Source organism: Fukomys damarensis, unplaced genomic scaffold (genome assembly GCF_012274545.1).
Source record: "Fukomys damarensis isolate Sample0158 unplaced genomic scaffold, DMR_v1.0_HiC HiC_scaffold_33, whole genome shotgun sequence".
NCBI classification, from domain to species: Eukaryota; Metazoa; Chordata; class Mammalia; order Rodentia; family Bathyergidae; genus Fukomys; species Fukomys damarensis.
The window spans coordinates 52180431-52206591 of record NW_022900945.1 but is presented as its reverse complement, the minus strand read 5'-3'; the positions used below and the strand labels follow the sequence as shown (position 1 = coordinate 52206591).

Sequence of the window (26161 nt, the reverse complement as noted above, 5' to 3'; positions counted from 1 at the left end):
GTATAATGTGTGGAATTTATCAGAAACATTAATAATTTTCCCATTGTATTCACCAAAATGTTGTAAGATGTGCCTGGTTTACCAGAAACAACAATTTCATACTGTGCTCACCATTCAAGTTGACATCTTTCGCTTGCAGAAAGGGAAGATGAGAAGAAAGGTGGTTATTATTTGGAATGAGGGTCCCCTTCCATAAGAACATCAGGAATCTGGCTCTCTGTTGTCCTTTTAATCCTTGGGAAGATTTGTAGTCCACTAGGACCTGCTTCTGGCTCATTAGGTAAATCCCTTCAGAACTAAAAACTGGACTAAGGTTGTCTGTTTCTATTTTTTTCTTTAACAGTGTTCTGTGGTATGACATGACATTGTCATTAAGCAAATAAATGCAGTGATTGGTTTTTTTTTTTCTGTCTGGGTGGGTCTTCTCTACAAGTGTTTGTAGCTTTGTCCATTTTTTCAGGGTTTCCTTTAATTCAGAAAAAGAACTTTGCTGCACTGATTGTTGATACTTTCCCCCTCTTCAGAAAACTCCTCAGCTGCCATTCTCTGTTGCTCAGCCAGAAGTTGCTGAAGTTCCTCTGTAGTCAATTCTCTCAGTGTTCTTCCGCCAGTTCCTCAACATCACCACCGTCTATCTGCAAGCCTATGGACTCTGCTGTAGTGACAGTGTCATCAACCACAGGGTTACCTGAAGGTTTAGGCTCCTATACACAGCCTTCAATGTCCCTCTTCTATATAATTTTAAGCCATGCAGATCTGTGTCCTCAGAGAGACATTGGCCCAGGATTTCTAGTAAACCCCACACAGGAAAGGATATTGTAATATTCCTTCCAGAATTCTTTAAGTGTTAAGTCAGGACCATCTGGAAGCACTTCAGGAACAGTTCTTTCAAGTATACCTTCTTAAAATTAGCTATAACTTGCTGGTCCATAGGCTGCAGTAGAGGAGTTGTATTAGGTGGGAGGAACTCAACTGAGAGCCATGGGAATTCCTCAACCAATTCTTTTTTTTTTTTTTTTTTTTTTTTTTTTAAGATATCAGGGATCAAACTCAGGACCTTGTACTTGTGAGGCAGGTATGGTGCCCCTGAGATAAGTCCCTGACCCTCTTCAGCCAGTTCTTCCAAATTTTGTGGTTGAGCAGGAACATTGTCCATGATGAGCTTTGAGTGGTAAACCTTTGTCTTCCAGATATTTCTTAACAGGACAGAAAGCGTCCTTGATTAAGAAAAAAAATACTCTTGTTACTCAAGCTTTTGCTTTAGATCTCCACTTGACCCCTAGCCTTTTCTTCATGATTTTATGTTGTCTGAAGACTCTAGGGGGTCTCATAGTGATAAACCAAGAGAGACTTTATCTTCAGGTCACCACTTGCATCGGCACATAGCAGTAAGTTCAACCTGTCCTTCATAGGCTTATGGCCTGGTATTTTCTTCTCTTCCTAGGTAATAATATGTTCTCTTGGGCATTTTCTTCTGGAAAAGGCGTTTTGTGACAGTTGAAAACTTAAGATCAAAAGTCATTTCTCTGTCTCCTCAGTTCAAATTGGTGTATGTAATTTTCAGCAGCCCATTTATCAGCACTGGCTGCTTCAGCATTCCTAACTTACACTGTGTACTGGAGTTGCACTTTAAAGTTGTGAAACCACCCCTTACTATCACGAAATGTTTCACCATTATCAGTCGTTGATGGATTATGCATTGAGAGATCTGCATTTATAGCCCTGTTTTTCACAAATTATAGACTCAGGTTATAACCTTCCATATGCCTTTCATTTATCTACACTAGTAATAGCTTTTCTACCTCATCTAACACTGTTGGTCATGACTTACTAGGTTGAGCAACACTTTTAGCAACACTAGATTCCTTTTACAAATCTTCCCTCTGTAAGATTGTTGAGATGGTGGATTTTGACATGCTATACATATTAGCAAGATCAGTCACACAAATGCTACTCTCATATTCTCCACAATTTCCTACTTTTCAATTGTAATTGCTTTCTTTACCTTCTCTTCCTTCCTTAGCTTTTTTCTACTTTTTTGGGGCCATTTTGATAGCAGTAGTCATAGCAGTTATATAAAGCACTGACCAAAATCATGTCCACAAACATGTACACCTGGGCTCAGACTGTTGCTTTACATACACTTTTCTGGCACTGCAAGTCTTAGTTTACAACCATATGAGTGGCCAGTTATAACTAAAATTCCAGTTGTAACCCAAGTTGTTTGTGTGGCTACTTGTAACTTGAGGGTCCACGGTAAGCATTTTAGGGCTATAAATTTCCATCTGAGTTGTGTCCTTCAAAATTTTCTATGTTGTGTTTTCATTTGCATTTAGTTCAGTATATTTTAAAATTCTCTTTGAGACTTCCTCTATCATTCATTGATTTAGTGTGTTTAGATTCCAAGTGTGTGGTTATCTTTCTGTTATGGATTTTTAGTTGAATTTCATTGTGGTGGGATGATGTGATCTAGTACATCTTTTCCATTCTTTTATATCTATTGACATTTGTTTTATGGTTCAAGATTTGATCTATTATTTTGGCACTTGTTTCAAGAATAATTGTAAAGAAAAAAGCCTATTGGGGAAAATTGATCATACCTATATTTTTGCTTACTGTGTTTTTTCCAAATCTAAAATTTCTTCTTTTATACTTTCCTTCCTGTTTAGAGAACTTTCTTTAGCTGTTATTCTGATTTAGATCTGCTGTTGACAAATTTTTAATTTTCCTTGTCTGAGAATGTCTTAATTTCTTTCTCATTCTTGAATATCTTCAATGGGTATAGAATTCTGGGTTGGGAGCTCTTTTCTTTCGGAACTAAAAAAAAATGTCATACCACTTCCTTCTTGTCTACATGATTTCTTTACTTTTATTTTTTAAGGTGCTTCATTTACAATTAGCAGATCTATATTTAAAATAAATTGAAAGGTGAAGTAAAAAGGAGTTTTGAAGTCTTCATTCTGTCATAAGAAATAAACAGCTGAACAAATTTGGAAAACAAATTCTGAGAGTTCTTAAAGCTTGCAGGGAATACTGCTGCCCTCAAAACTGGAGAGAAAGCCCGATACAGAAGCTTAAATTCTTCCAGAGTAGAGGAGCCCCATGGGAATGAATAGAAAAACTACAACTGGAATTGACAAATTTATGGGAGCTCAGCCAACAGGTCTGGAAGTTGTGAACTCCACTGGCCCACTCTTAAGGGAGCATACCCACATTTTGGTAAGTTTTACCTCAGGAACTCTACCACACTCTCAATGTGTGTATTAGAAGATAGAGAATTAGTACTGGGGAAGGGAAAGATTTACCCATGATTATAGTGAGGGAAAGGGAACTATTTTGAAATATTTCAGAGCATTACCCTCTGTGATTTCTAATAAAGATTGGATGTTATTTGAATTGTTTTTCCTCTGAAACTAAGGTGTCATTTTCTGTAGCTACCTTCAAGTTTTTTCTGAGTTTAAAAAATGTTTTAAGGGCCGGGGATTTAGCTCAGTCGTGCCCCTACCTGTCTTGCAAGCGCAAGGACCTGAGTTTGATCTCTGGTACCAAAAAAAAAAAAAAGTTTTAAAAAACCCATAGATATTTTAGATTTAGTTTTCAGAAGTATAATTATGATGTGTTATAATGGGTTTCTTTGGGTTTTTCACAACTGAATCTACATTTATCTCTCTCTCTCTCTCTTTTTTTTTTTTTTTTTTTGGTACCAGGATTGAACTCGGGTTCTTGTGCTTGCAAGGCAGGCCACCGAACCGCTGAGCTAAATCTCCAGCCCAGCATTTGTATATCTTAACAAAATTGGGAATTTTTACGTATTACTTTTCAGCCCTGCCTTCTTTCTCATCTCTTATAGGACTCCCATGATAGAAATGTTAGATCTTTTTGTTATAGTTCCCGTGGTTCCCAGAGGCTCTGTTAATTTTCTGTGTATGTATTCCCCTCCTCAGTCTGTTTTCTCTCAGTTCCGATTTGGTCATTCATTCTGTCTCTGTCTCAGTGTTTTCAAGCCTCTCTATGTAGTTCAGGCTGGCTTTGAACTCACTATTTAGCCCAGATTGGCCTCAAAACTTGCAGTGATCCTCTTGCTTCAGCCTCGCAATTGCTGGGACTATAGGCACGTGCCATCTGTAGCCCAGCCCAGACTGGGTAATTTTTAGTGTTCGGTCTTCCTTTCACTGATTTTTTTCTTTTGTATACTGCATTGTGTTGTTGAGACTACCATGAATTTTTTTTTTCAGTTCTAAAATTTCCATTTGAATCTTTTTTTGTATTTCCTATTTCTTTGTGTAGGTTATTTTTTCATTTGCCTCAAATATGTTTTTAGTTGTATGTTTACCATGGCTACTTTAAAAACCTTTGTTAGCTAAGTCACATCAGTTTTGGTATATGTTGATTAACATTTTTCATTCAATTTGGGATTTTAATTCTTTTTTTTTTTTTTTTTTTTTTTTTTTTTTTTTTTTTTTGGTACCAGGGATTAAATCAGAACCTGTGCTTGCAAGGCAGGCAGTGGAACCACTGAGCTAAATCCCTGGCCGTGGGATTTTAATTCTTCAGATGTGATTTTTTTTTTAGAAAAACCTGGGCAATTTTGTATTATGTGACTTGAAACTTACTTAAACCTTCTGTTTTTAGCTGTCATTCACTGATAACTGGCAGGGGGAAGAGGAGCATTGCCTGGCTATTGCTGGGTAGAGAGGGTTCAGGGTTTCCCATTGGTCTCTGTGACATGTGAAATGAGGGCTCTTATTACCGTTGAGTGAAGATGGGAGTTATAGCTTCCCATGGACACAGCAAGGTTTAGGTCCTTACTTCTGGCCAGGGGAGATGAAACTTTTGGGTTCTTATTGGCCTTCTCCGAAGCTGCCCCGGTATAGGTGTCGAGCTGCCTTGTTACAGCTTTATTAGTATGTTGGTCTGGGCTCCCCTTTCTCATGAGTGAGAATGGGGCCACAGTTTCTTCCTGTTGTATTTCACAGTTGTCTAAACATTTTCTGTCTTGTGAGGATGCTCTTTTTCCTTGTCTTTTGATTAGAGGGAGTCTGTTTTTATCTATGAGCCTTGGCATTTCCAATTTACTGACTTCTTCAGCCTCATGTCTGGGATAGATGAGGCAGAAGAAAACCCTGAAAACTGATCACTATGTTGTTCCTCTTGTCATGGTCCCTGGCTGTTATGTTTTTTTCTCCTCATCTTTAGGAGCACTCGTATTTGTTTTATATATGATGCCTAGGATTTTTAGTTGTATTAGCAGGAGGAATAGAGAACAGTATATAAGCAAAAGTTAGTGTATCACATTTAACAAGAAAATTTTATAAAATAAATTAATGGGGAACGCAGGGCTTTTCCTATTAGATTAAAATACAGCAGTACCTCAATTCATAAACTCTTTTGTTTGTGGGACAGCATGAATTCAAAATAAGTGTTTGGAAAAATTTTTTGTTTGCAAATTCTGTATTGGGTGATGAACACATCATGACTATCTTTTTTCATGACCACATATGTGGCCATGTTCCCCAGAATTTGGGAAGGAATTAAGTTTGTGAACATAGCTACCACTGTATGCTAAGAAGATGTTGTAAGCAAGTTTTTGGTACTGACATAAGATATTACTGCAGAGTAAAAGTGTAGAAAGAAACCAAGAAGCTGTAGACATTTAAGATACAATATAATAAAGAAGGTACTTTCAGATAAATGAGGAAAGGATGGCCTATTCAGCCAGTGAATTTGGTATACCTGTCCCTTTGGAAGAAAGTAATTCATACTTCACATAACAATGGGATAAGTTGTAAGAGATACATCATTTGATTTTGTCCTTATATGACCACCACAGAGTGTATTTATACAAATCAAGAACTGCAATATTACTAGGCAGTGCAATCTCATGGGCTATAATTTTATATGCATCCCATTATTCACTGAAAGATTATGCAGTGCTTTGAGTAAGTTCTATCTTATATAATGTTTTAGGTACTTTTCTCATTGCTGAAACAAAATGCACAATACCCACAAGTTAAAGGAGGAAAGATTTACCTCATTTCACAGTTTATGAGCATAATTGGCTGACATGGTATGAGGGACATCACAAAGGAGAAAATGTTCATGGTGTGGCAAGCAGAAGGCAGTGAGCAGCAAGCAGCAGCAGCAGGCCTGCTATTTTTTTGTTCCTTTATGTTTATTTTTTTTGGTACCGGGGATCAAACTCGGGACCTTGCACTTGCAAGGTAGGCAGCAGCACCCTGAGCTAAATCCCTGGCCCATATCCCTTTGTATTTCATTCAGGCTACAGGGCTGTTTATTTTATTTGTTTGTTTATTTTTAAGACGCAGTGTCACTATGTAGTTTAAACTGGCCTTGAACTCACTTTGTAGTCCAGGTTGGCCTTGAACTCGCAGAGATCCTCCTGCCTCAGCCTCCTAAGTGCTGAGATCACAGGCATGTGCACACTTGATGTACAAGTCTATTGATTGTACACCAAGGGAGGGCTTTCTTTCATAATCTGTTAGTACTCATCTTGGAGTGTAATTTAGTATATCCATCAAAATTTTAAATGCTTACATTCTTGAACATAATGGATTTTACTTTCAGAAGTTTATTCTAAATAACAAAAGTTTTAAAATTTGTACATGCAAAGGTGTGTGTGTGTGTGTGTGTGTGTGTGTGTGTGTTTGATTTTTCTGGTATCGGGGATTAAACCCAGGGCTTTCATCCTAAGATACATTCCCATCTTTTATTTTTTAAGAGTGTCTCGTTAAGTTCTTCAGGCTGGGCTCAAACTTGCTGTCTCCCTTCCTCAGCCTTTCACCATGCTGGGACTACAGGTATGCATCACCATGCCTGGTTATGTAAAGGTTCTTTAAGTACTATTTACAATACACAACCCTAGTGTCAGTTGGGGACTGACTGAGTAAAATATAGTACATTTTGGGGCCTGGTGTGTCAGAACGAGGGGACACAACTGAAGTAGGCTGGAGCTGCTGCCACCATAGCCATGGCCCACAGTAACCAGTGTGAGCCCTCCTGCTTTAAAGTGAAAAGGCAGAGAGACTCTGTTAGGAGAAAGCAATGGCATGATGGGCTTTCTGCTGCTGCTCACAAACAGAGGGACTCTGAGATCATTCAGCAGAAGCAGAAAAAGCCCAAGGAAAAAAGGAACTGAAAGAGCTTTGTTGCCCTTGTGTCTAGCCCCTTTGCCTTTTGTTGTTGTTGTTGTTGTTACTTTGAGACAGGGTCTCACTATGTAGTTGAGGCTGCCCTGGAACTCACTATGTAGCCCAGACTGGTCTCGAACTCACAGCATCCTCCTGCCTCAGCCTCCTGAGTGCTGGGATTATAGGCGTGCGCCACCACTCCCGGCTTCCCTTGCCCTTCCCCCCATGTGTCCAGAGTCATTCCCTCCACACTCACATTTCCCTTTGTATTGCTCACAGATCGCAATGCTGATGGGGTTCCCTTTGCCTTGAATTTGCAAGGGGGCCTTTTTGAGCTTCCTTCCCTTCAGGGAGCCTGTTTTCCCCTGGGCCACTCCTGGAGGAGAGGGGTTTACTCCTTCCTAGTATTTTTTGTGTAAGGTACATCCCAAGTATTGAAAAGTAGCTTTGTAATTATACACTTAAATGACAGAAAACAAGTTGCAGTCAAGATTCCATTTTTACTAAGCAAAGATGAGCCTGGTTTTGATTACAAAGACAGGTATATATACAATGACAGGGAAACAAGAGATAAATTCGCAGCTGTTAGTAAGTTACTCTTTAGGTGATAAAATTGAATTGAAAAGGGAGAAGAGGTTATAGTGACAGGCCAGAGAGACATAGTGAGGGGCTTTCAGTTTTACTCTATATAATTTTAAGTATTAAGATTTAGGTTATTTTTAATTTTGTTTTTTTCTGTTTAATTTTCCAATTAAAATAAGTAAAATAAGTTAGAAATATTTGTTGCACGAATGAGATGTATGTCAATTTGTATATGTGTTTTAAATTCGTAATTTATCACTGTTGTAAGCTCCTAAAAGAGAATGCTAGAGAATATGTTACTTCCTCTTGCCAACTCTGTAAAGTGGGGAAACTAAAGAATGGGAAAATCTTTTACCAGTGTAAGACTTCAAGAGGAGAGATCAGGATATGAATGTTTGGCTCTTCTAGGAGACTGCTAAGTTTTATCCATAGCTTGAGCCTTTAATTTAGCCTCCTTGATGATATTGATTATAAACAAGGACTTTTCATTTTTGAAATGTGTATTTTTTTCCCCAACAGAAATGACATCAGATGTACCATCATTGGGTCCGGCCATTGCCTCTGGAAACCCAGGACCTGGGATTCAAGGTGGGGGAGCCATTGTCCAGAGGGCTATAAAACGTCGAGCAGGGTGAGTTTGAGTATAGTCACGAATGTCTCTCCTGTAAACCAACCTGATTAGTTAGTTGCTGAACCCACTTGTCTATTGCTGATCTTCTCACTTGAGCTGGTTACTACACTGTTACCATGTAATTGCCAGAGTCCCTGAACTTTCCTCATATAAAGTTGATGTCTATCTAAGTGTCTTATAAGTGGTTGTGTGTGTGTGCGTGTGTGTTTAAACCAAAAATATCTGCGAGGACTATGGCTACGCTCAGAGGTTTCACTAGGTAATCTATTGCTGAGGAAACTTGGCTGCTTTCATCAAGCTTTGGATCTATATTCTCAAAACTTTGATTAGCTTTTTTGAATTTAGAGGATGTTAAACTCTAGAATATTTCTTTTTTAAGCTACTGTTATTTTGTTTGATGTGGAATGCAGAGCCCATTTAGTTCCAAATGTATTTTAATAAATGCCTAATTAGTGTATGGCATTGTTCTGATTGTTGGTAGAATCCAAAGATAAATAAGACATATTCTTTGTCTCCAAGTTGATTGTGTTTTGACAAGGTAATCTTTACACCCATGAATATGACACATAATGGAATAGGCAAATTTTTATAAGGAACAAATACAGTGTTCTTCAGTATATGGGAAAAGCTTCATAAAGGAGGTTGCTTTGGAAAGGCCTGGAAGAATGACAAGTATTTTATATTCTTTTGGTATTAAACTTTTGTTTTTCAAAAAAATAATATAGTTAATCTTAACTGATCTTTAAGTTTTGTCCCATCAGTAATAATGCAAGAGTCCTTGGTCAAGAGATGGCATGAGTAACAGGACTTGCTATGTGTACAAGAGCTTTGTACATTTTAATCCTTTACTAAGGCATAGGATGAATAAGTAACTTCTAAGGTTCTGACGTTAGTAATGGCAGAATATATGAATCAGGGGCAACTGCGCCTGCCTCGCAAGCACAAGATCCTGAGTTCAATCCCTGATACCAAACAGACAAGCAAAAACCTAGGATATATGAATCATAGGAGATTAGCATTAGAATCCATGCTCTTAAGCAATGTGCTCAGTTGTGCTGCCACCTGCCTCATAAGCACAAGGTCCTGAGTTCAATCCCTGGTACGAAAAAAAAAAAAAAGGAAGGCAATGTGCTATGGTTATATATAATAAGCAAACAATTAAAAGCAATATAAAAATCAAAATTAGGGGATCATTTGAGAAAGTTATATATTTGGCTAGGTAGAATTATGCATACCTGTAACCCCAACTACTGTACTTGGGTGGGGTCCGATTTGTTTTTTTATTTTGGTACCAGAGATCAAACTTGGGTCCTCGCATTTGTGAGACAGGGAGGCAGGCGCTGGAACCACTGAGCTAAATTCCCGGCCCCCCAACTACTATACTTAGAAGGCTGAAGTGGGAGGAAAAGAAGTTTGAGGCTAGCCTGGGAAATTTGGTGACACCCTTTTTCCCCCCAGTACTGGGTATTGAACTCAGGGCCTTTCACAAGTCATATAATTATATGACTATAACTTTTTTTTTTTTTTTTGGTACTGGGGATTGAACTTGGGTCCTTGCGCTTGCAAGGCAGGCATGGTGCCACTGAGCTAAATCCCTGGCCCCTGTCTTTTTAAAAAAATTGTGCTATGAATTTTGTGTTTGTCATTTTTTTGTTGTTGTTGTTGTTTTAAATTTTTAATTTTTTTAGCACAGTAAGTCCCTGTACTGAACAAATGATTTCTGTTCCAGAATTGTTCATAAGTCGGATTTGTTTATAAGCTAACAGTGAGCCTGATACAGTATACCTATGAAAGTTCACAACTAGAATGTTCTTAAGTTGAGGACTTACTGTACATGTTTGAGATACATAATGAGTATATTCATTGTGAGACCCTGTCTTACAATATATAATGTATACACAGAAAAAACCTAAAAGAATACTTATCAGATTTCTGGGTAGTAGGTTTTTGAGTGATTTATTATTCTTTTAAGTACTTTGCATATTTCCTGAAATGATATGTATAATTGATAGTCAGAAAAACACATTTCATAAAGTTTTCAATATTTCTTTTTTGAGACAGGGTCTCACTATGTAGTTGAGACTGACCTGGAACTCACTATGTAGCCCAAGCTGTTCTCAAACTCCCAGCTATCCTCCTGTCTCAGCCTCCGAGTGCTGGGATTACAGGTGTGCGCCACCACGCCCGGCTTAAATATTTCTTTTAAAGAAAAATTGGAAAATATAGGAAACAAGTACAAAAGTGGCCAAGTCAAAACCATCAGATTTTTTGTGTATTTCATTCAGTGTTTATACATTAATTTTTTAAAATAGTTATAGTCAGGGCCGGGTATTTAGCTCAGTGGTTCGGCCACCTGCCTTGCAAGCGCAAGGACCTGAGTTCAATCCTGGTACCAAAAAAAAAAAGTTACAGTCATATAATTATATGGCTTTATATAGTTTTATTTAATAGCTTTTTAAGTATTGTTATGTGTCCTATATAAACATAGTTTTAATGCTTGCATAAAAAGATGTATTTCCTTCCTGTAGAGTTCAGGTTGGCATTGAACTCTCTATATAGAGCCCAGGCTGACCTCAAACTTGTGATGATCCTCCTGCTTCAGCCTCCTGAGTACTGGGATTACAGATGTGCATCACCACACCCAGGCTTAATTCTTATTTTGGCACATTTAAACTATTTTTAAATTTTTACTGTTACTTATAATGCTACAGAGGAGTTTTTGTAAAACATTCCTGCCCATTTCAAGTTTTCTCTTCATGATCGATTTTTAGAGATTCAGATATTGGGGAGATGAGTAGGATTTTGCTAGGTGATCAGAGGTGGGGAAGGAACGAGAAAAACAGACAGTTTTTGAAATGCTGCTATGTACTTCATGCGTAGCTCACCTGGAGACCCATAATACCCGGTTATTTCATTGGTGGCGAAGTCAAGACTGCTCACTGGGTTAAGACAGTAACACAAGCAACATTTCAGTTCAGTAGAATACAGAAATTAATAGGAGATTGGCCTACTTTATTACCTATAATTTCCCCTAATCCCCTCAGGTGAAGGTCACCTCTCCTTTCACTGAATGCTTACAACATGGCAGCTGTGTTCCTCACATGGCATTTCCCCATTCTCACTTGTTTTATGTTTGTATCTGTCTAGCCAGAAGAGCCCCTTGGGGCTAAGGTTTTGTTTTTACTCAGTGTCCTGAATGTAGTATATATTACATGTTCAAGCATTTTACATAATTCCTTTAGTAATAATAACACAATTTTGATAAGTGTTTCAGAACTGGTAGCATTGGCTTAGAGGAGACCATAAGAATAAAAAAACAGACTTGGGGGCTTGAAGTTTAGCTCAGTGATAGAGCAGTTGCCTGGCAGGTACAAGGCCCTGAGTGGATGCTCAGCACCATTACCAATTTTTTTTTTTTTAAAGTCCTGCTCTGGTATGCCTGCCTCGCGAGTGCAAGGTCCTGAGTTTGATCCCTGGTACCAAAAAAAAAGTCCTGAATTAAAATTATTTGTATTAATTTTTTTCTTGTCTGTATTATGTGTTATGCTTCTTTCTGTAGGGGTTGTGCACTGACGCAAACCTTTGCAAAGTTGTACTGCCACTCAAGGAAGGGCGGAGTTAGCAGAAGGTCTTTTTGTTTCCCAGCTTCTTTGCTCTGTCTGGCACGGTGGGGAAGACATATCGTTGTTTGACTTCTACCCACTTTCAGTCTTTCTTTTTTCTATTTAGGTAGCAGTACAGTAGATGGGTTGAGAAATTTTAATATTTCTTAATGTTCTGTATTATCAGTAGGCCTAACAGTATTTTTTTGTTGGCTTTTGCCAGGCTGGATTTTGATGATGATGGAGAAGGGAACAGTAAATTTTTGAGGTAAGTGTTTGAAAAACTTTCTTTCAACTTGTAATATGAAATCGATGATCTATATAGTTGTAATTTGTGATTTTTTGTTGTTGTTGTTCTTGGACCTAAGGAGAGTACTTTTAAAACTATGCATTTTCTTATTATATCCCATAAAAATTTCAGGCATTCTGTTAATAATTTCAGAAGCAGGGCCTCAGGGAAGAGAGGACAGACAATTTACAAGACTATCAGTTATCTGCTGACTGATGGCTTAAAAAGAGGAATGGCTTACTGATTTTCAAACTCTGGATTGACTGTGATTATTCTGCTGATCCTGCCGACTCACTCATAAGACTGCATTCAGCCTGCTGATCAGCTGAGTTAGACTTGGCTGGGCCAGCTGGTATCTCTGGCCTTTTTTCCTGAAGGAAGTGAGACTAAGTTTCTTCAGATGGTATTAACTATGGTACAAAAGGCGAGTTCCAGTGTGCTTAACAAACCTCTGTTTCTATGATATTTGTTAATGTCTGGCTGGTCAAAGCAAGTCTTATGTTTATGTCCTGAGTCAGTATTGGAGAGGACTATACCAGGAAGTAGGTACTTGGAGGTATTACTGTTAATGTCATGCTTTATCATGCTCTCTAATACCTGTTGACTTCTACACGTAGCAGGAATTGGAGTTTGTATTCATGAGTAATAAATCTTTTGGAGCGTTGAAAATAGACCTTTCAGTATTTTGTTGAAGGGATTCTTCTAAAAATAGGAAATATTCTTGCAGAATACCAATTGCTTGACTTGTTTTCATGTTAAAAAAAAAATAATACTGAAAGAAAGATAACCTTGACTGTAACCTTCCTTTTTTCTTTCTCAAGTTGAAAATATCCAGGTAATCTCTATATATTGCTATGTAGCAGATACTTGGTAAGTAAGTAAAGAAGGCTTATTTTTTAAAAAATAAAATTAATTGCTTATATTTCTTTACAGATTTCATTTATCTCAATATTTGATTTATTCACTATTTTTAGTGGGAAAAGAAATATAAAAATATTTTATTTCAAACAAATACTGGCATACAATAAAAGTACATCTTCTTGTTTCACATTAGGCCTTCAGAATACTCCCTAAACCTCTTAGAATTTTCACTTTATTGAATGTCCTTCCAGAGGTACTCAGTGCACGTACAAGCTCTCAATGTGTGTATATACACATACACTCATACTCACCTCACTTTTTACACAAAGGATGTCCTTACTGTAAATTACTTGCTATTGTTTAGTTTTATAACGTTTAGTCAGTAACATCTTTATATGTTTTTGTAGTAACATTTAAACTCAAGGCTCCTATTTCTACCTGCTAACTAGATAATGAACTTTGCCACAAACTTTTGAAAACAACAGCTGTAACTTGGCTGCTATAAAGAAATAATTGCAAATGAAAGTAATTCTGTAAGATCTCTTTAGACTTAATGGGCCTCAAAGAATGTGAAGGGGACTTCAACCCCCAGTATCCCCCCCAAAAAAATGTGAAGTGGAGGTGAGATTTCACTTTCTGGCAAATATTGAACTTTTAAAGCAGCTCTATTGGGAATTCGTCTACTTCAGAATTGGTATATAATAATAGGTACTATTATTAGCAGAACTGTGTTGTGTATATGAATGGTGTGGAGGTAACCTCCAGATTTTATTTATACCTATCAGTTAGATGTAACCTAAGTCATTGATTCCACAAAATCCAACAGTCACAAACTACAGTCAGAACCTTAGATCCTCAACAGAGTACTACGTGACCATGGTCCCATAAAATTATAATGGAGCTGCAGCATTCCTATTACCATGACGTTATAGTTGTTACAACATTTTAGCACCAAGCATCACTCATATTATGCTGCACTTATTTAAAAGTGTACCACGAACAGTTATATATAGTTCATAAGAGTTGATAACAAATGACTGTGGGCTAGGGATTTAGCTCAGTGGTTCTACCACCTGCCTCACAAACGCAAGGTCCTGAGTTGGATTCCTGGTACCAAAAAAACAAAACAAAACAAATGACTTTTTTACCTATTTATGTATTTACTAGTTAGTATTATTTTTCATTGCTGGAGATTGGACCCAGAGCTTCTTATGTGCTTGGCAAACACTCTTCCATTGAGCTATATCTCTAGCCTATATTATTGTTAGATTGTGACCCTTCTAAAAAAAATAAAATAAAATAACTTTACTGTTTAAACTGCAAATTTTGGAGATCCAGATGTGGTGGCTCACGCCTGTAATCCCAGCATTTGGGTGGCTGAAACAGGAGGATCTCTGTGAGTTCAAGACCAGCCTGGGCTACATAGTGAGAGATCCAGGTCAGTCTCAACTACACAGTGAGATCCTGTCTTAAAAAACCAAAAAATAAAAATAAACTGCAAATTTTGTGAGGGAGACTTAATGTAACTCCCCAGACCACTTTATGCTCAAAGTTGATAGACTCTTTGCCATGTCCTGTGACAATGGGAGATGATTTAGGTCAAGTCATCTGGGGAATAGTGTTTTGGGAGTTAGGTCTTCCCTATCAGTATGTCCTCCATTATAGTTTCTGCAGTAGCAAATAGTTTATCAGCCAATTTAGTAGAATTTAAAACTACTTTAAGCTGGGCATGGTGGTACATGCCTTAATCCCAGTACTCAGGAGGCTGAGGCAGGAGTATTGCTGAGAGTTTGAGGTCAGCATGGGCTACATTGTAAATTCAAGGCTGGCCTGAACTATATAGCAAGACCCTGTCTAAAAAACAAAAACAAGAAACTTCTGCACAAAGCCTGGCATGGTAGTACATGCCTACTAGTCCCAGTGGTCTGGGAGGCAGAGGCAGGAGGATCACAAGTTCTAACCTAGCCTGGGCAAGACCCTGTCTCAAAATAAAAAATATAAAAAGGGTGGGTGCTGTAGCTCAGTGCAAAGGCTGTGGATTGAATCCCCAGTAATGGGGGAGGCAATCTATGAAATCGGGAGAAAATATGTACAAATCATGTATCTTAGAAGGGGTTAATAGCAGAATATCTAAAAAACTCTTGTAATTCAGAAACAGCCACAATAAAACCTAGTTGAAGAACAGGCAAGGTACTTGAATAGATGTTTCTCCAAGGAAGAGACACAGGGCCAAAAAGGATATGAAGGATGCTCTCCTCACTATTAGAAAAACACAAACGACAGTGAGATTTCATTTTATACCCCTAGGAGGACCCCTGTCTAAAAAACAGAAAACAGCAAGTGTTGGCCCAGATGTGGAGGGGTTGGAACCTTGGGCACAAATGATGGTGATGTGAACTGGTGCAGCGACAGTGGGAAGTACCCTGGGGCCTCCGAAAATCCGTCAGAGTTGCCGTTGCTCTGTCTTCCCTCTGGAATTGAAGTCAAGACTTTGTGTAGTCAGTGTTGAGATAGGAGGTCTTCCTGGCCTCATATTCCTTCTGTTCCTGGGCTGAAGGGATCCTTCTGCCTCAGTCTCTCAAGCAGCTGGGTCTACAAGCACGCACCATCACTATCAGTTTCCAACAGGATCTTGAGTTTGCAGATCCATGTTCATTGTCCCCCCCTTAAACCGGGAATTGAACTCAGGACGTTGTGCTTTTGAAGCAGGCAACAGAACCACTGCGCTAAATTCCTGACCCCTCGTTGCCTTGTTTTTTATAATAGCCAAGAGGGGGAAGCAACCCAGATATCCACCTGCAGATAGATGAAGGGATAAAGAAATGTGGTATTTAAAAAAAAAATAAAAGAAAGAAAGAAATGTGGTATAGGGCCGGGGATTTAGCTCAGTGGTTCCATCGCCTGCTTCAGAAGCACAAGGACCAAAGTTCTATCCCTGGTACCAAAAAAAAAAAAAGAGAAAGAAAGGTAGGTAGGTATATACATGCAGTAGAATATTCAGCTTTAAAAAAATGACATCCTGTTACAAATGAACTTTGAAGAAAATTATAGTAACTGAAATAAGCCAGTCACAGCCATACAAATACTGTATGATTCTACTTAATGAGTTATCTTAGTCAAACTCAGGTGCAGAAAGAGTGGTGATCCGCAGTGCCTGAGGGAGAAGATGAGAAGATGCTGTCCAATAAGTACTGTTTCTGTTTTACAAGGTGAAAACATTATGGGTATCTTTTGTACTACAACGGCATGAATATGATTAACACTACTAAAGTGTACACTTAAAAATAGTTAAGGTCTCATATGACATGTTAAAAAAGTTTTAAAAATTCTATCCCTAGGGCCAGGGATTTAGCTCAGTGGCATTGTGTCTGCCTTGCACGTGCAAGGTCCTGAGTTCAATCCCTGGTACCAAAAATAAATAAATAAAATAAAAATAAAAAGGTCATCACCTTAAATTTAAAAAAAATCCTATTCCTAACTTTTTTTGTAGGTTTTTGTTTTTGTTTTTGAGACAGGATCTTTCTGTGTAGTTCAGGCTGGTCTTGAACTCACTGTGTAGGCCAGGTTGGCCTCAAATTCATGGTGATCCTCCTGCCTCAGCCTCTCAAGTGCTGGGATTACAGGTATGCACCACTTCTCCCAGCTGCTGTCCCGAATTTTAGAGTGGTTGCTGAGAAGGCAGCTTACTCTGTCTTCATGTGATCAGTGTCTTTTTTGGATATGTCTGATAAGAAGGGTTGATGAAGACGTCAGAGACTTGATAAGTAATAGTCATGGTTTTTAAAGTGCTGTGGGCTGTTATATCTTCATTTACTTTTTGATGCATTGGCTTCTTTCCCTGTTGAATATTTTTATTCCTTTCTAGGGTGAAGTAGATATAACAAATACCATGTTTTGAGTTAATAAGGTTTTTCTCCTTCAGGTGTGAGGATGATCAGATGTCTAATGATAAAGAGCGGTTTGCCAGGTAATGTAGTGCAGCATTTTGGTCCTTGTTGTGGGACCAGGCAGTCCATTCACACTGAACTTTAATTTTATCTGGATGAGAGTGAGTTGCTGCTGTGTCTTGTATCTTTCCTGCTCCAAAAAATGGCGAAGTTAGTAATGTTGCTGTCAGATGTTCGGGTGACTTGGCTTCTGACCAGTCGCGCCTGCCTGTCCGTCTGTCTGTCTGTGTTTTTCTGTATATGTGATAGCTGTAGGAGGGTTTGCTAGCCCTCCACGGGAATACAAACTATGGATTTCTTCATAGCATTTGTTATAAAATTGGTATAGATAATGGAAAAATCTGTACAGAGAATGATTTTATTCTTTACAAAGTGACCAAAGAGAAGGAGTTTTTGTGGATACTGGAGTTCTGGTTAAAATAATACACTTACATTTGTTTAAATAACCTGTCAAGATGGTAAAATACTTCTTATTTCACTTTTTATTGAACAGTAAATCTCTCTCCACTTGGTTTTCCTTTGAGAAAGTTAATAGTATATGTTTTTAAGCAGTATGTTATTTCTTTTTAAAATTTTTGTTTGTAGCTACCTCAGAAAAACAAATAACCTTATTAATCCAAAGTGCCACCCTTAGCTGAACACCTAATTTACTCATTGCGGATGTTGCCCCTGTGGGGACCACTGAAAACCATTGAACTAAATAACCAAGAAAGAACAAGGGGAAAAAGAACCAAGACCTGTCATGTAAAGGTACAAGATCCCAGTAATGAATGGAACTGTACTGTGTACCTAGAATGTACCACTAAACTCAATAACAAAAATAACTGAGAAAGATCAGTCAGAGTAGTTTTGAACACTCGGAAGCAGTGAGAGCTTTGAAATAGAGGAGGTTATACAGCGGATGTTTCTTCAGTAGCAGTGAGTAGGATGAGAGAGAGCAGGCTGTAGGCACAGAGGTGGTGGTGTGATTCTTTGAGTGGCTGGTAGCAGTGGCAATAAGGAAACTGTAAATACTAGAGGTTTTTCTAGAAATAACTTTTCAAAACTACTTGAAATAGATAACTATAAAGTGTTTATGATGTGAACCCTCTCTCAAATGAGAAGTTAATTGTAGATATTTGGGGAATAGTTTTCAAACTCCATTAAAAGGTCAGGCCATCCATTGCATGGGTAGTACAGGTCCCCAGTCTCTTCACTGAAATTCCAGACAGCCATGAAAACTTGAACTGTTTTAGTCTTCGTTTATCCTGCTTAATGTGAATATTTATCCATTCATGCACTTTATTCAGAAATATTAGAGTAGAAAGGGATTGTGGCTCTGTAGCAACAGCAATTTAAATATTTAATTTTCAAACAACAGAACTCATTCCTTCAAAGCAGTTTACTTCACATATCATGGAGTTTCCAGTTAGAGTCTTCAAAGGCTGAAAATTTTGAAGCTGGTGTGGTGCAACCCTGAAATCCCAGCATTCAGGAGGCCGAGGCAGGAGGATCACAGCAAGTTCAAGGCTGCCCTGGACTACATATTGAAACCTTGTCTGCAAAAACAAAGATAAAAAACCAAAACCAAACAATAACCAACACAAGCTGAAATTTGCAAATTTTAACTTTTTGAAAAAAAGATTAGTTTGTCATGGAATTATCTAGAAGTAATAATCTAAGGAACACAAAACTGTAAAACTTAGTATCATTCGGCTGTCTTCTCATCAGGATATATACATATGCTTTTGCCACGCGTGGTGGTGCTCGCCCGTAATCCTAGCACTCGGGAGGCTGAGGCAGGAGAATTGCTGTGAGTTCAAGACCAGCCTGGGCTACATAGTGAATTTCAGGTCTGTCTCAACTACATAGTGAGACCCTGTCTCAAAAAAACAAACAAACATATTTTTACTTTGTTCTCATTATTACTATGTTATTTTGTGTATTTTTTTTACTATTTTATTGACACTTTGCTACTTACTTCCGGTCTTTTCTTTCTTTTTTTTTTTTTTTAAATAGAGTTTTGCTGTGTTTCCCAGGCTATCCCAGAAGTCCTGGGCTCAAGATATCCTCCTGTCTCAGCCTCCCGAGTAGCTGGGAGTATTACACCAAGTGTGTGCCACTAGGCCTGGACTTATTGTTATTTTAATACCTAAAATTATCAGCCTTTTAATATGTCATACTTTACAAAGACATTGTATTTGAGGCTTATCTATTTATCTATTAAAAATAGAATTGAGAGCCAGGCATGGTGGTGCACGCCTGTAATCCCAACACTGGGGAGACTGAGGCAGGAGGATCGCTGTGAGTTTGAGACCAGCCTGGGCTACATAGTGAGTTCCAGGTCAGTCTCAACTACATAGTGAGACCCTGTCTCAAAAACCCCCCGCCAAAAAAATAAAATTGAGGGCTGATGTACTGGCCTAGCAACAAAGTGATGGTTTTTCAGTTGCCATTCACTCTATAGTAATTCAGTTTTTTGGAAAAATTTAGAAATAATCCTGTGACCTCCTTCAGGGGAGGAACAGTTGCTACAAGCTATATTGTGGTTATTCTGCAGAAAATAGCAAAACGACTAGGTGAAAATTAAGAATAACTTTAGGAACGCATCAGTGATAGAGGATATGCCAGAAATCTAGCTCTTAGTTTTAGTTATTAGGCTCTCCAGTGCATCTGGTCCTGTGTGTGTGTGTGTGTGTGTGTGTGTGTGTGTGTGTGTGTGTGTTCAGGGAGAGACTATTTGTGATACCTTGTTATCTTTAATTTTTTTCACTATAGAGTGGCGCATATAGATATAAACTTCTTTTCAGATTGGGAGCAGTATATGAAAGTGGTATTCCTGAATTTCCTTTGTTGGTTCTTCAGAGTCTCTATATCCCTCCCTGGTCTTTACAGAGCTTGAGTGACAGAATGCCTTCTGTGTTACTCTATAATATAATCGTTGACCTTTGTCTTGTAAGTTACTTGCTCTTTACTGTAACAGATCACTGTGTAGATTACAGGCAAGGTTCCTGCCCATATTTCCACCCCACCTTCTCTGCATCTGTTTTCTTTCTTTTCTTATTTCTTCTCATTTATTTCCTTCTTCATGTCCATATTTATCCTCTCTCCCTCCCTCCTCCCTGCCCTTCCTTTTTGTTTTAATTTTTAGCTTAGTTCATTAATTCTGTTTTTAGGTCGGATGATGAGCAGAGCTCTGCGGATAAAGAGAGACTTGCCAGGTAGGAGAACTGTGTCTTTTAGCATGATGAAGCGGATGCTGCTGCTTTTCCTATCCTTTTTCTTACCCTGTCTTTTCTTCCCCTTTCTCTTTGTGTTTTTCTCTATCTGTGGCAAGAGAGGACAAGAGTTTTTAGAAGTTTGAGTGTAACAGGAACTTTGGCTTCCCCATCAGAAAGTGGGTGAGTTGAGGGAACTTTACTTAGGAATATAAGAAATTGTTGTTATTCTCTTTTCCTCCTTATTGTAGCAGTCTTTCACAGAATCAAAAGGACTTAGAAATAATGCAGCTATGCCGGATGGTACTTTAACAAGAAAATGTGTTATCAGAAAACTAATAAATGTACCTGTATTTGCCATGAATTCCTAGTATTTAAACCTTAGGCATTTACTCCATGCCTCCCTAGAAAACTCACTTGAATTTCCTGCGTCACAGTAGAAGTGGTGGGGCTTTGGCGACTGAAACCTTGTGGTACACCAGAAAAGTCGTTTTGTTTTTAGCTTCCTTGGTGTGGCTATTTGAAAGATTTATGTTTTGGTACTTCACTGTTAGAAATCTGCCTGATACTTTCAAGTTTGAGAGTAGAGTTTTACGTATCTCAGGGAAAGTAACTAAAAATGGATGTATGGGATGAGACCTTTCTACCACTAGAGATCCTGGGATATCTTTTGGAGACGATTGTCCATAATATGGAAATAATATAGTGCTTGCTTCGGCAGCGCATCTACTAAAATTGGAAATAATATAGAAGATAAGAGCCCAGAATTTTCTGTCCAGGTCTTTGTGACCTGTAGGAAATAGATCATTGATACAAACGCATAGTTTTATCATTTTCCCTTTTTTATCTGTCACTTACCTCTTTAAGCTTGGCTACAAACTCTTTTTGCTGCCATTTCAACCCTAGCTGCCTAATGCTTTCCCTCTTCAGACAACTGATTTATCTTCATGGGGTAAGGAAAGTGTTGCATTGGGAATGAGGGTAGTTAAAACCACTTAACTATGTGACTTCAGTCTGCTCATCTTATGAAAAGAATTTTATAGTAGATTAGGGTCTGGGTTTTTTTTTGTTTGTTTGTTTTTTTGGTTTTTGGTTTTTGGTTTTGTTTTTTATAGAAATAGAATCCTTAAGTGATAATAGGAGCAAATAAATGTGGCAAAGCAAAGCTGCTTAGGTAGACACAGAAATGTACCTGGTGTTAGATTCTCCTTAAGGCATCCCCATCCCCATGGAGGATACTGCATAACCTTCTGGGCTTTTTAGGATTCCTGTTTGAAAAATCCCTGCATTTTTCCTCTTAACGGTGATGACGTTCTGACTCAATTTTGAGGAACGTGGCCTACATACCCTGGTGAGATACAAATTATCTTTTTTCCAGGCCTTTAAGCGTTTCCTTCTGCTTTACTCCTACTCCCCAGTTCACTTTGTCCCAGTCTGGGACTCATGGTAGGTATCACACAGCCTTTTAAGTGCAGTGTACTGGCCTTAGACCCAAATAAAGAAGCTAGGGCTTTGTGCATTAGTCCTACAGATAAAACTCAGAAATTCTCCAGTTCTGGCTCTTAATGTCAAAAGAGAGAAACTCAGAACAAAGCAACATATTTTGGACCAAAGGAATCTATACTACCATTTCTTATATCAGCTGTTGAGCAACATAATGGAATTCCTGAAAGTTGGTCATTTTCTTTTCTAGTCTTTAAATAATTTAGTTAGAAAAAGCCAGTTTAGTCAGTAAACATGTAATCGACCATGTTGAGATTATCTGTCACTTAGAAACTAAATTCAATCAACATTTTAAGTACTGTCATTTCTATTTCTATTTCTATTTCTTTCTTTCTTTTTTTTGTTTTCTTTTTGGTTTGTTTTTTTTGAGACAGGGTCTCACTATGTAGTTGAGACTGACCTGGAACTCACTATGTAGCCCAGGCTGGTCTTAAACTCACATCAATCCTCCTGCCTCAGCCTCCTGAGTGCTGGGATTACAGGTGTGTGCCACCATGCCCGGCTTTGTCATTTCCTGTAAGACCTTTTTTTGTTTGAGGGAATAGTAATTTATTTAGATAGGCAGTGACATTTCCAGGACATAGATGGAATTGTATCTGCTTATTCTCTGTTTACCTTGTTACTTCTGTTCCATGCTTGTTCTGCATGAGAAGTTGGCAAATCTTTAACTGCTGAGATTTAAGCATCATTAAACCTAAATACTACATTCTTTAGCAGCTTACTTGGTATCCGTTTCACTGTCTCCCACCAAGTGAGCAGATGGGACCAACTGGATGGGGCTTCTCTCTCTGTCTATCCATACAGGGAAAATCACAGTGAAATTGAACGGCGGCGGAGGAACAAGATGACTGCTTACATCACAGAACTGTCAGATATGGTACCCACCTGTAGTGCCCTGGCTCGAAAACCGGACAAGCTGACCATCTTACGCATGGCTGTCTCTCACATGAAGTCCTTACGGGGAACGGGCAACACATCCACTGATGGCTCCTACAAGCCGTCTTTCCTCACTGATCAGGTCTCTGCGACTTAGAACTGCGAGAGCTTCTAGATCTGGTTGAATCTGTTGAAAGTTCTGATTTTTGAGGGCAAGAATTCAGCTCTCAGGAAGAATGCAGACCATGGAAAGATGAATTTCAGTCCTTGGCTATCCTATTAATAGGTATTGGGGTGGTAAGAAGTAGAGAAAAGTTGTGAAAACCATTCAGTAAGCCGGTAGGAATTTTAGAACTTGCCTCATAAATACAGTATATACAGTGGGAGTAGAAGAGTTGAATCCAGACAGAGATTATCATGTCCAATGAATTAGTTCTCTTAACTTTAGAATTACTGTCCCTCTTTTTTTCATCCCTGCAGCAGCTTCCAGTGTTAGTGAAGGAGTCTAATAAGTAGCCGTTGTTGCTCAGCAATATGTGTGTGACATTTGATGCACTGTAAGAAAAATGGCGAAGACAGAAATACTTCCTCCTTTTCAGCATCTCAGTCTGAGTCTAAATATGCAAGTGGCAGGATGTACACAAAGTAAACAATGATAGGAAGATGCCTACAGCAAAGAAATGCTGCCCCCCTTATTCACAATTTGTATGTGACTAGATAAATATACCGGTGGGGGGTGACACCTAAAGAGCATTGAATGGCCAGACTTAAGTGAGGGTGGTTAGGGGAAACTTTTGTTTTTTGTCTTTAACTTTTAGACAGGTTCTTTTTTGTTTGTTTTGTTGGGTTGTGTTTTTAGAGAGGGTCTTGCTGTAGTGCCCAGGCTAGCCTTGAACTCACTGTGTAGTCCAGGTTGGCCTTGAACTTGTAGCAGTCCTCCTGCCTCAGCCTTCCATGTGCTGGGATTACAGGTGTTTGCTCTAACGATAGGTTCTTGCCAAATTGCCCAAGCTGGACTCAGAGTAGAGATCCTGTTGCTTCAGCCTGCAGAGTAGCTGGGATTGAAGACGTGCACTACTGCTCCTGGCAATATGTTTTCTTTCGATTACAGTATTAAAAATAATGCATGACAACAGTAGAAAAATTAGAAAAACATAAGAGGTATGAGGAAGAAAAAAAATTACCTTGTAATACCACAATTTTAATGAAAGAATTAAAAAGAAGGAAGAAATACAGTTGGGGAGAAAGAAGAATTCTCCAAATGAGGTGGTCTATTTAAAAGCACATGTAGCACATTTTATAGTTGTATGTATCAAAAAGTTAATTTGCTTCACCAAACACCTACAGATACTGATTCAACCAACTTCAGTTCTGTGCCATTTGTAGGAAAGCCAGGTGCTTTGTCCTGCAAAAAGCATAAAAATGAGATAGTAAATAGACACGTAAATAAATGCGAAGTTCAATAATAGAGATGTAGTGGTAAGGCTTGTGCTCATGCAGATAAAGAAAATGAGGATTTAGCTCAGTGGCACCATGCCTGCCTTGTAAGCACAAGGTCCTGAGTTCAAGTCCCAGAAAACCACCCCCCAAAGAAAATGAGGAGTAGTATGCCAGATTTTTTAAGTAACTTGAGCAAAAACTTAGAGGTATAAAAGTAATTGAATTAATCAATTAAAGCCAAGTGCGTTAGCACGTGTTGGGAGATGAACCAGGAAAGTAAGCTAAGACCTGATAATGGGTTAGTTAGGTATCATGTTAAAGAAATTTAAGTTTTAGGCAGTGAGCAGCCATAAAAATGTATGAATCAGAGAGAGTAAAAGCACTAAGGCCACATTTAGTGGCATAAGATGACTGGGACAGTGACATAGTATTGGAAAGCAGAGTTGATAAAACCAAGTTCTCACTGGAATGTGAGGGAGAGTGTCAGACTTTGAGGTTCTAGTCTGGGAGGGTGCTGTTAAGAAAAAGAATGCTGGAATTGCACAGAGGGTGTTGTGTGGGTGAGGGTATGATGACTGATTGTAAAATGTTGATACTGAGTTGGTGGTATAATATCGGTTTGGAAATGTTTAATGGGTGCTTAGAAGTAAAATTTGTTGAAAACTTAGTAAAAAAATTAAGTAGGTACTTTAGGGTGGAAACCTGTGGCTGTGGCTCAAGTACAAGCTAACAGCTGCTTGTGGAGATATACACATGACCTGGAGGGTCTTACTTCTTCAAATAAATAGAAATGTTTGATTTTTCAGAGTTCAGCACTAACTTTTGTTTCTTTTCTTGGGCCAGGAACTGAAACATTTGATTTTGGAGGCAGCAGATGGCTTTCTGTTTATTGTCTCATGTGAGACAGGCCGGGTGGTGTACGTCTCAGATTCGGTGACTCCTGTTTTGAACCAGCCGCAGTCGGAATGGTTTGGCAGCACACTCTATGACCAGGTGCACCCAGATGATGTGGACAAACTTCGGGAGCAGCTTTCTACTTCCGAAAACGCCTTGGCAGGTGAGGTGTGTGGATGGAAGATGAATGGGAAGTCCTCTCTTCTTTATTTTTCTCAGTCATGACAGGTGTTTAAGCTCATTGGTTTGGTTTATTTATTTATTTTTTTCACTTGATTTTGAGAGAGGGTCTTGCAGATTATTCAGGCTGGCCTTGAACTTACTGTGTAGCCCGAGCTGGCCTCGAACTCTCAGACATTCTCTTTCTCAGCCTCTCAGGTTCTGGGATCACAGGTGTGTGCCACCACACCCCACCTTTCCATTACTTTTTAAATCTGGCACCATTTCTAGATTTTTCTCCTTTAATGTAGTCACTACTTTTTAATCCATATTCAGTTTATCTACTTTGTGGCTCATCTTTAGAAAAGGTTTCATTAGTAATTACGCTCGTATAAACATACATGCATACATTTGTTTATTTATTGTATGACAGGGATCAAACTCAGGACTAGGCGCGGTGACACTGAGCTAAATCCCCAGACCTAAACATTTATTTTTATCTTAATATTATTGTAAGCAAAAGAGTAAAATCCACCCTCGTAGTAGTCTTTTTTTCCTCCTACTCTAAAAGAATCATCTGTGCTTCTCCCTCATTTGTATAGATAAGTTACCTGGTATTTTCTCTGCCTCCTTGTGCTTGGATTTATGCTAGATTCCCAGATAACATGTTTATTTTATAAGGGGTGCTACTGGTCAATATATAAGTTTTTGCTGCCAGCCTGCCTGCCTCCCTCACTTCCTTCTCCCTTCCTCCCTCTCCCCCTCCCTCCCGTCTTTCCTTCTGTAAATGCGCTGTTCTCTCCACTGCTGCTTCCATTTTAATGTGATCCAGTTCTTTTACCAAAACTTGGCTGGAGGAAACAATTCACATCTGCTCTTAGCAGCTATAGGAAAAGTTTTAAAGTGGGAGCAGATAAAAAAACGTAGTTAAGTGCTGGGGATTTTGCTCAGTGGTTCCACCACCTGCCTTGCAAGTGCAAGGGCCTGAGTTTGATCCCCGGTACCAAAAAAAAAAAAAAAAAAAAAAAAAAA

At 38.6% G+C, this 26161-nt stretch overlaps 1 protein-coding gene across 12 annotated transcripts in view; it reads left to right on the top strand.

Moving 5' to 3' along the window:
* Positions 1-26161, top strand: part of Arnt (aryl hydrocarbon receptor nuclear translocator) — a 60347-nt gene that overhangs the window by 9348 nt on the left and 24838 nt on the right. For 5 of the 12 annotated variants that reach the window (XM_010616425.3, XR_778737.2, XM_010616437.2 and 2 more), the window contains 6 exons: positions 8250-8361; positions 12187-12231; positions 17036-17080; positions 20216-20260; positions 22565-22778; positions 24920-25133. In XM_010616425.3, the coding sequence (XP_010614727.1) occupies positions 8250-8361; positions 12187-12231; positions 17036-17080; positions 20216-20260; positions 22565-22778; positions 24920-25133 (675 nt within the window). Of the gene's footprint in view, positions 1-2942; positions 3220-8249; positions 8362-12186; positions 12232-16061; positions 16323-17035; positions 17081-20215; positions 20261-22564; positions 22779-24919; positions 25134-26161 lie in introns of those variants that run through there. The other 7 variants (XM_010616431.2, XM_019206377.2, XM_033758222.1 and 4 more) reach the window with 5 other exon arrangements.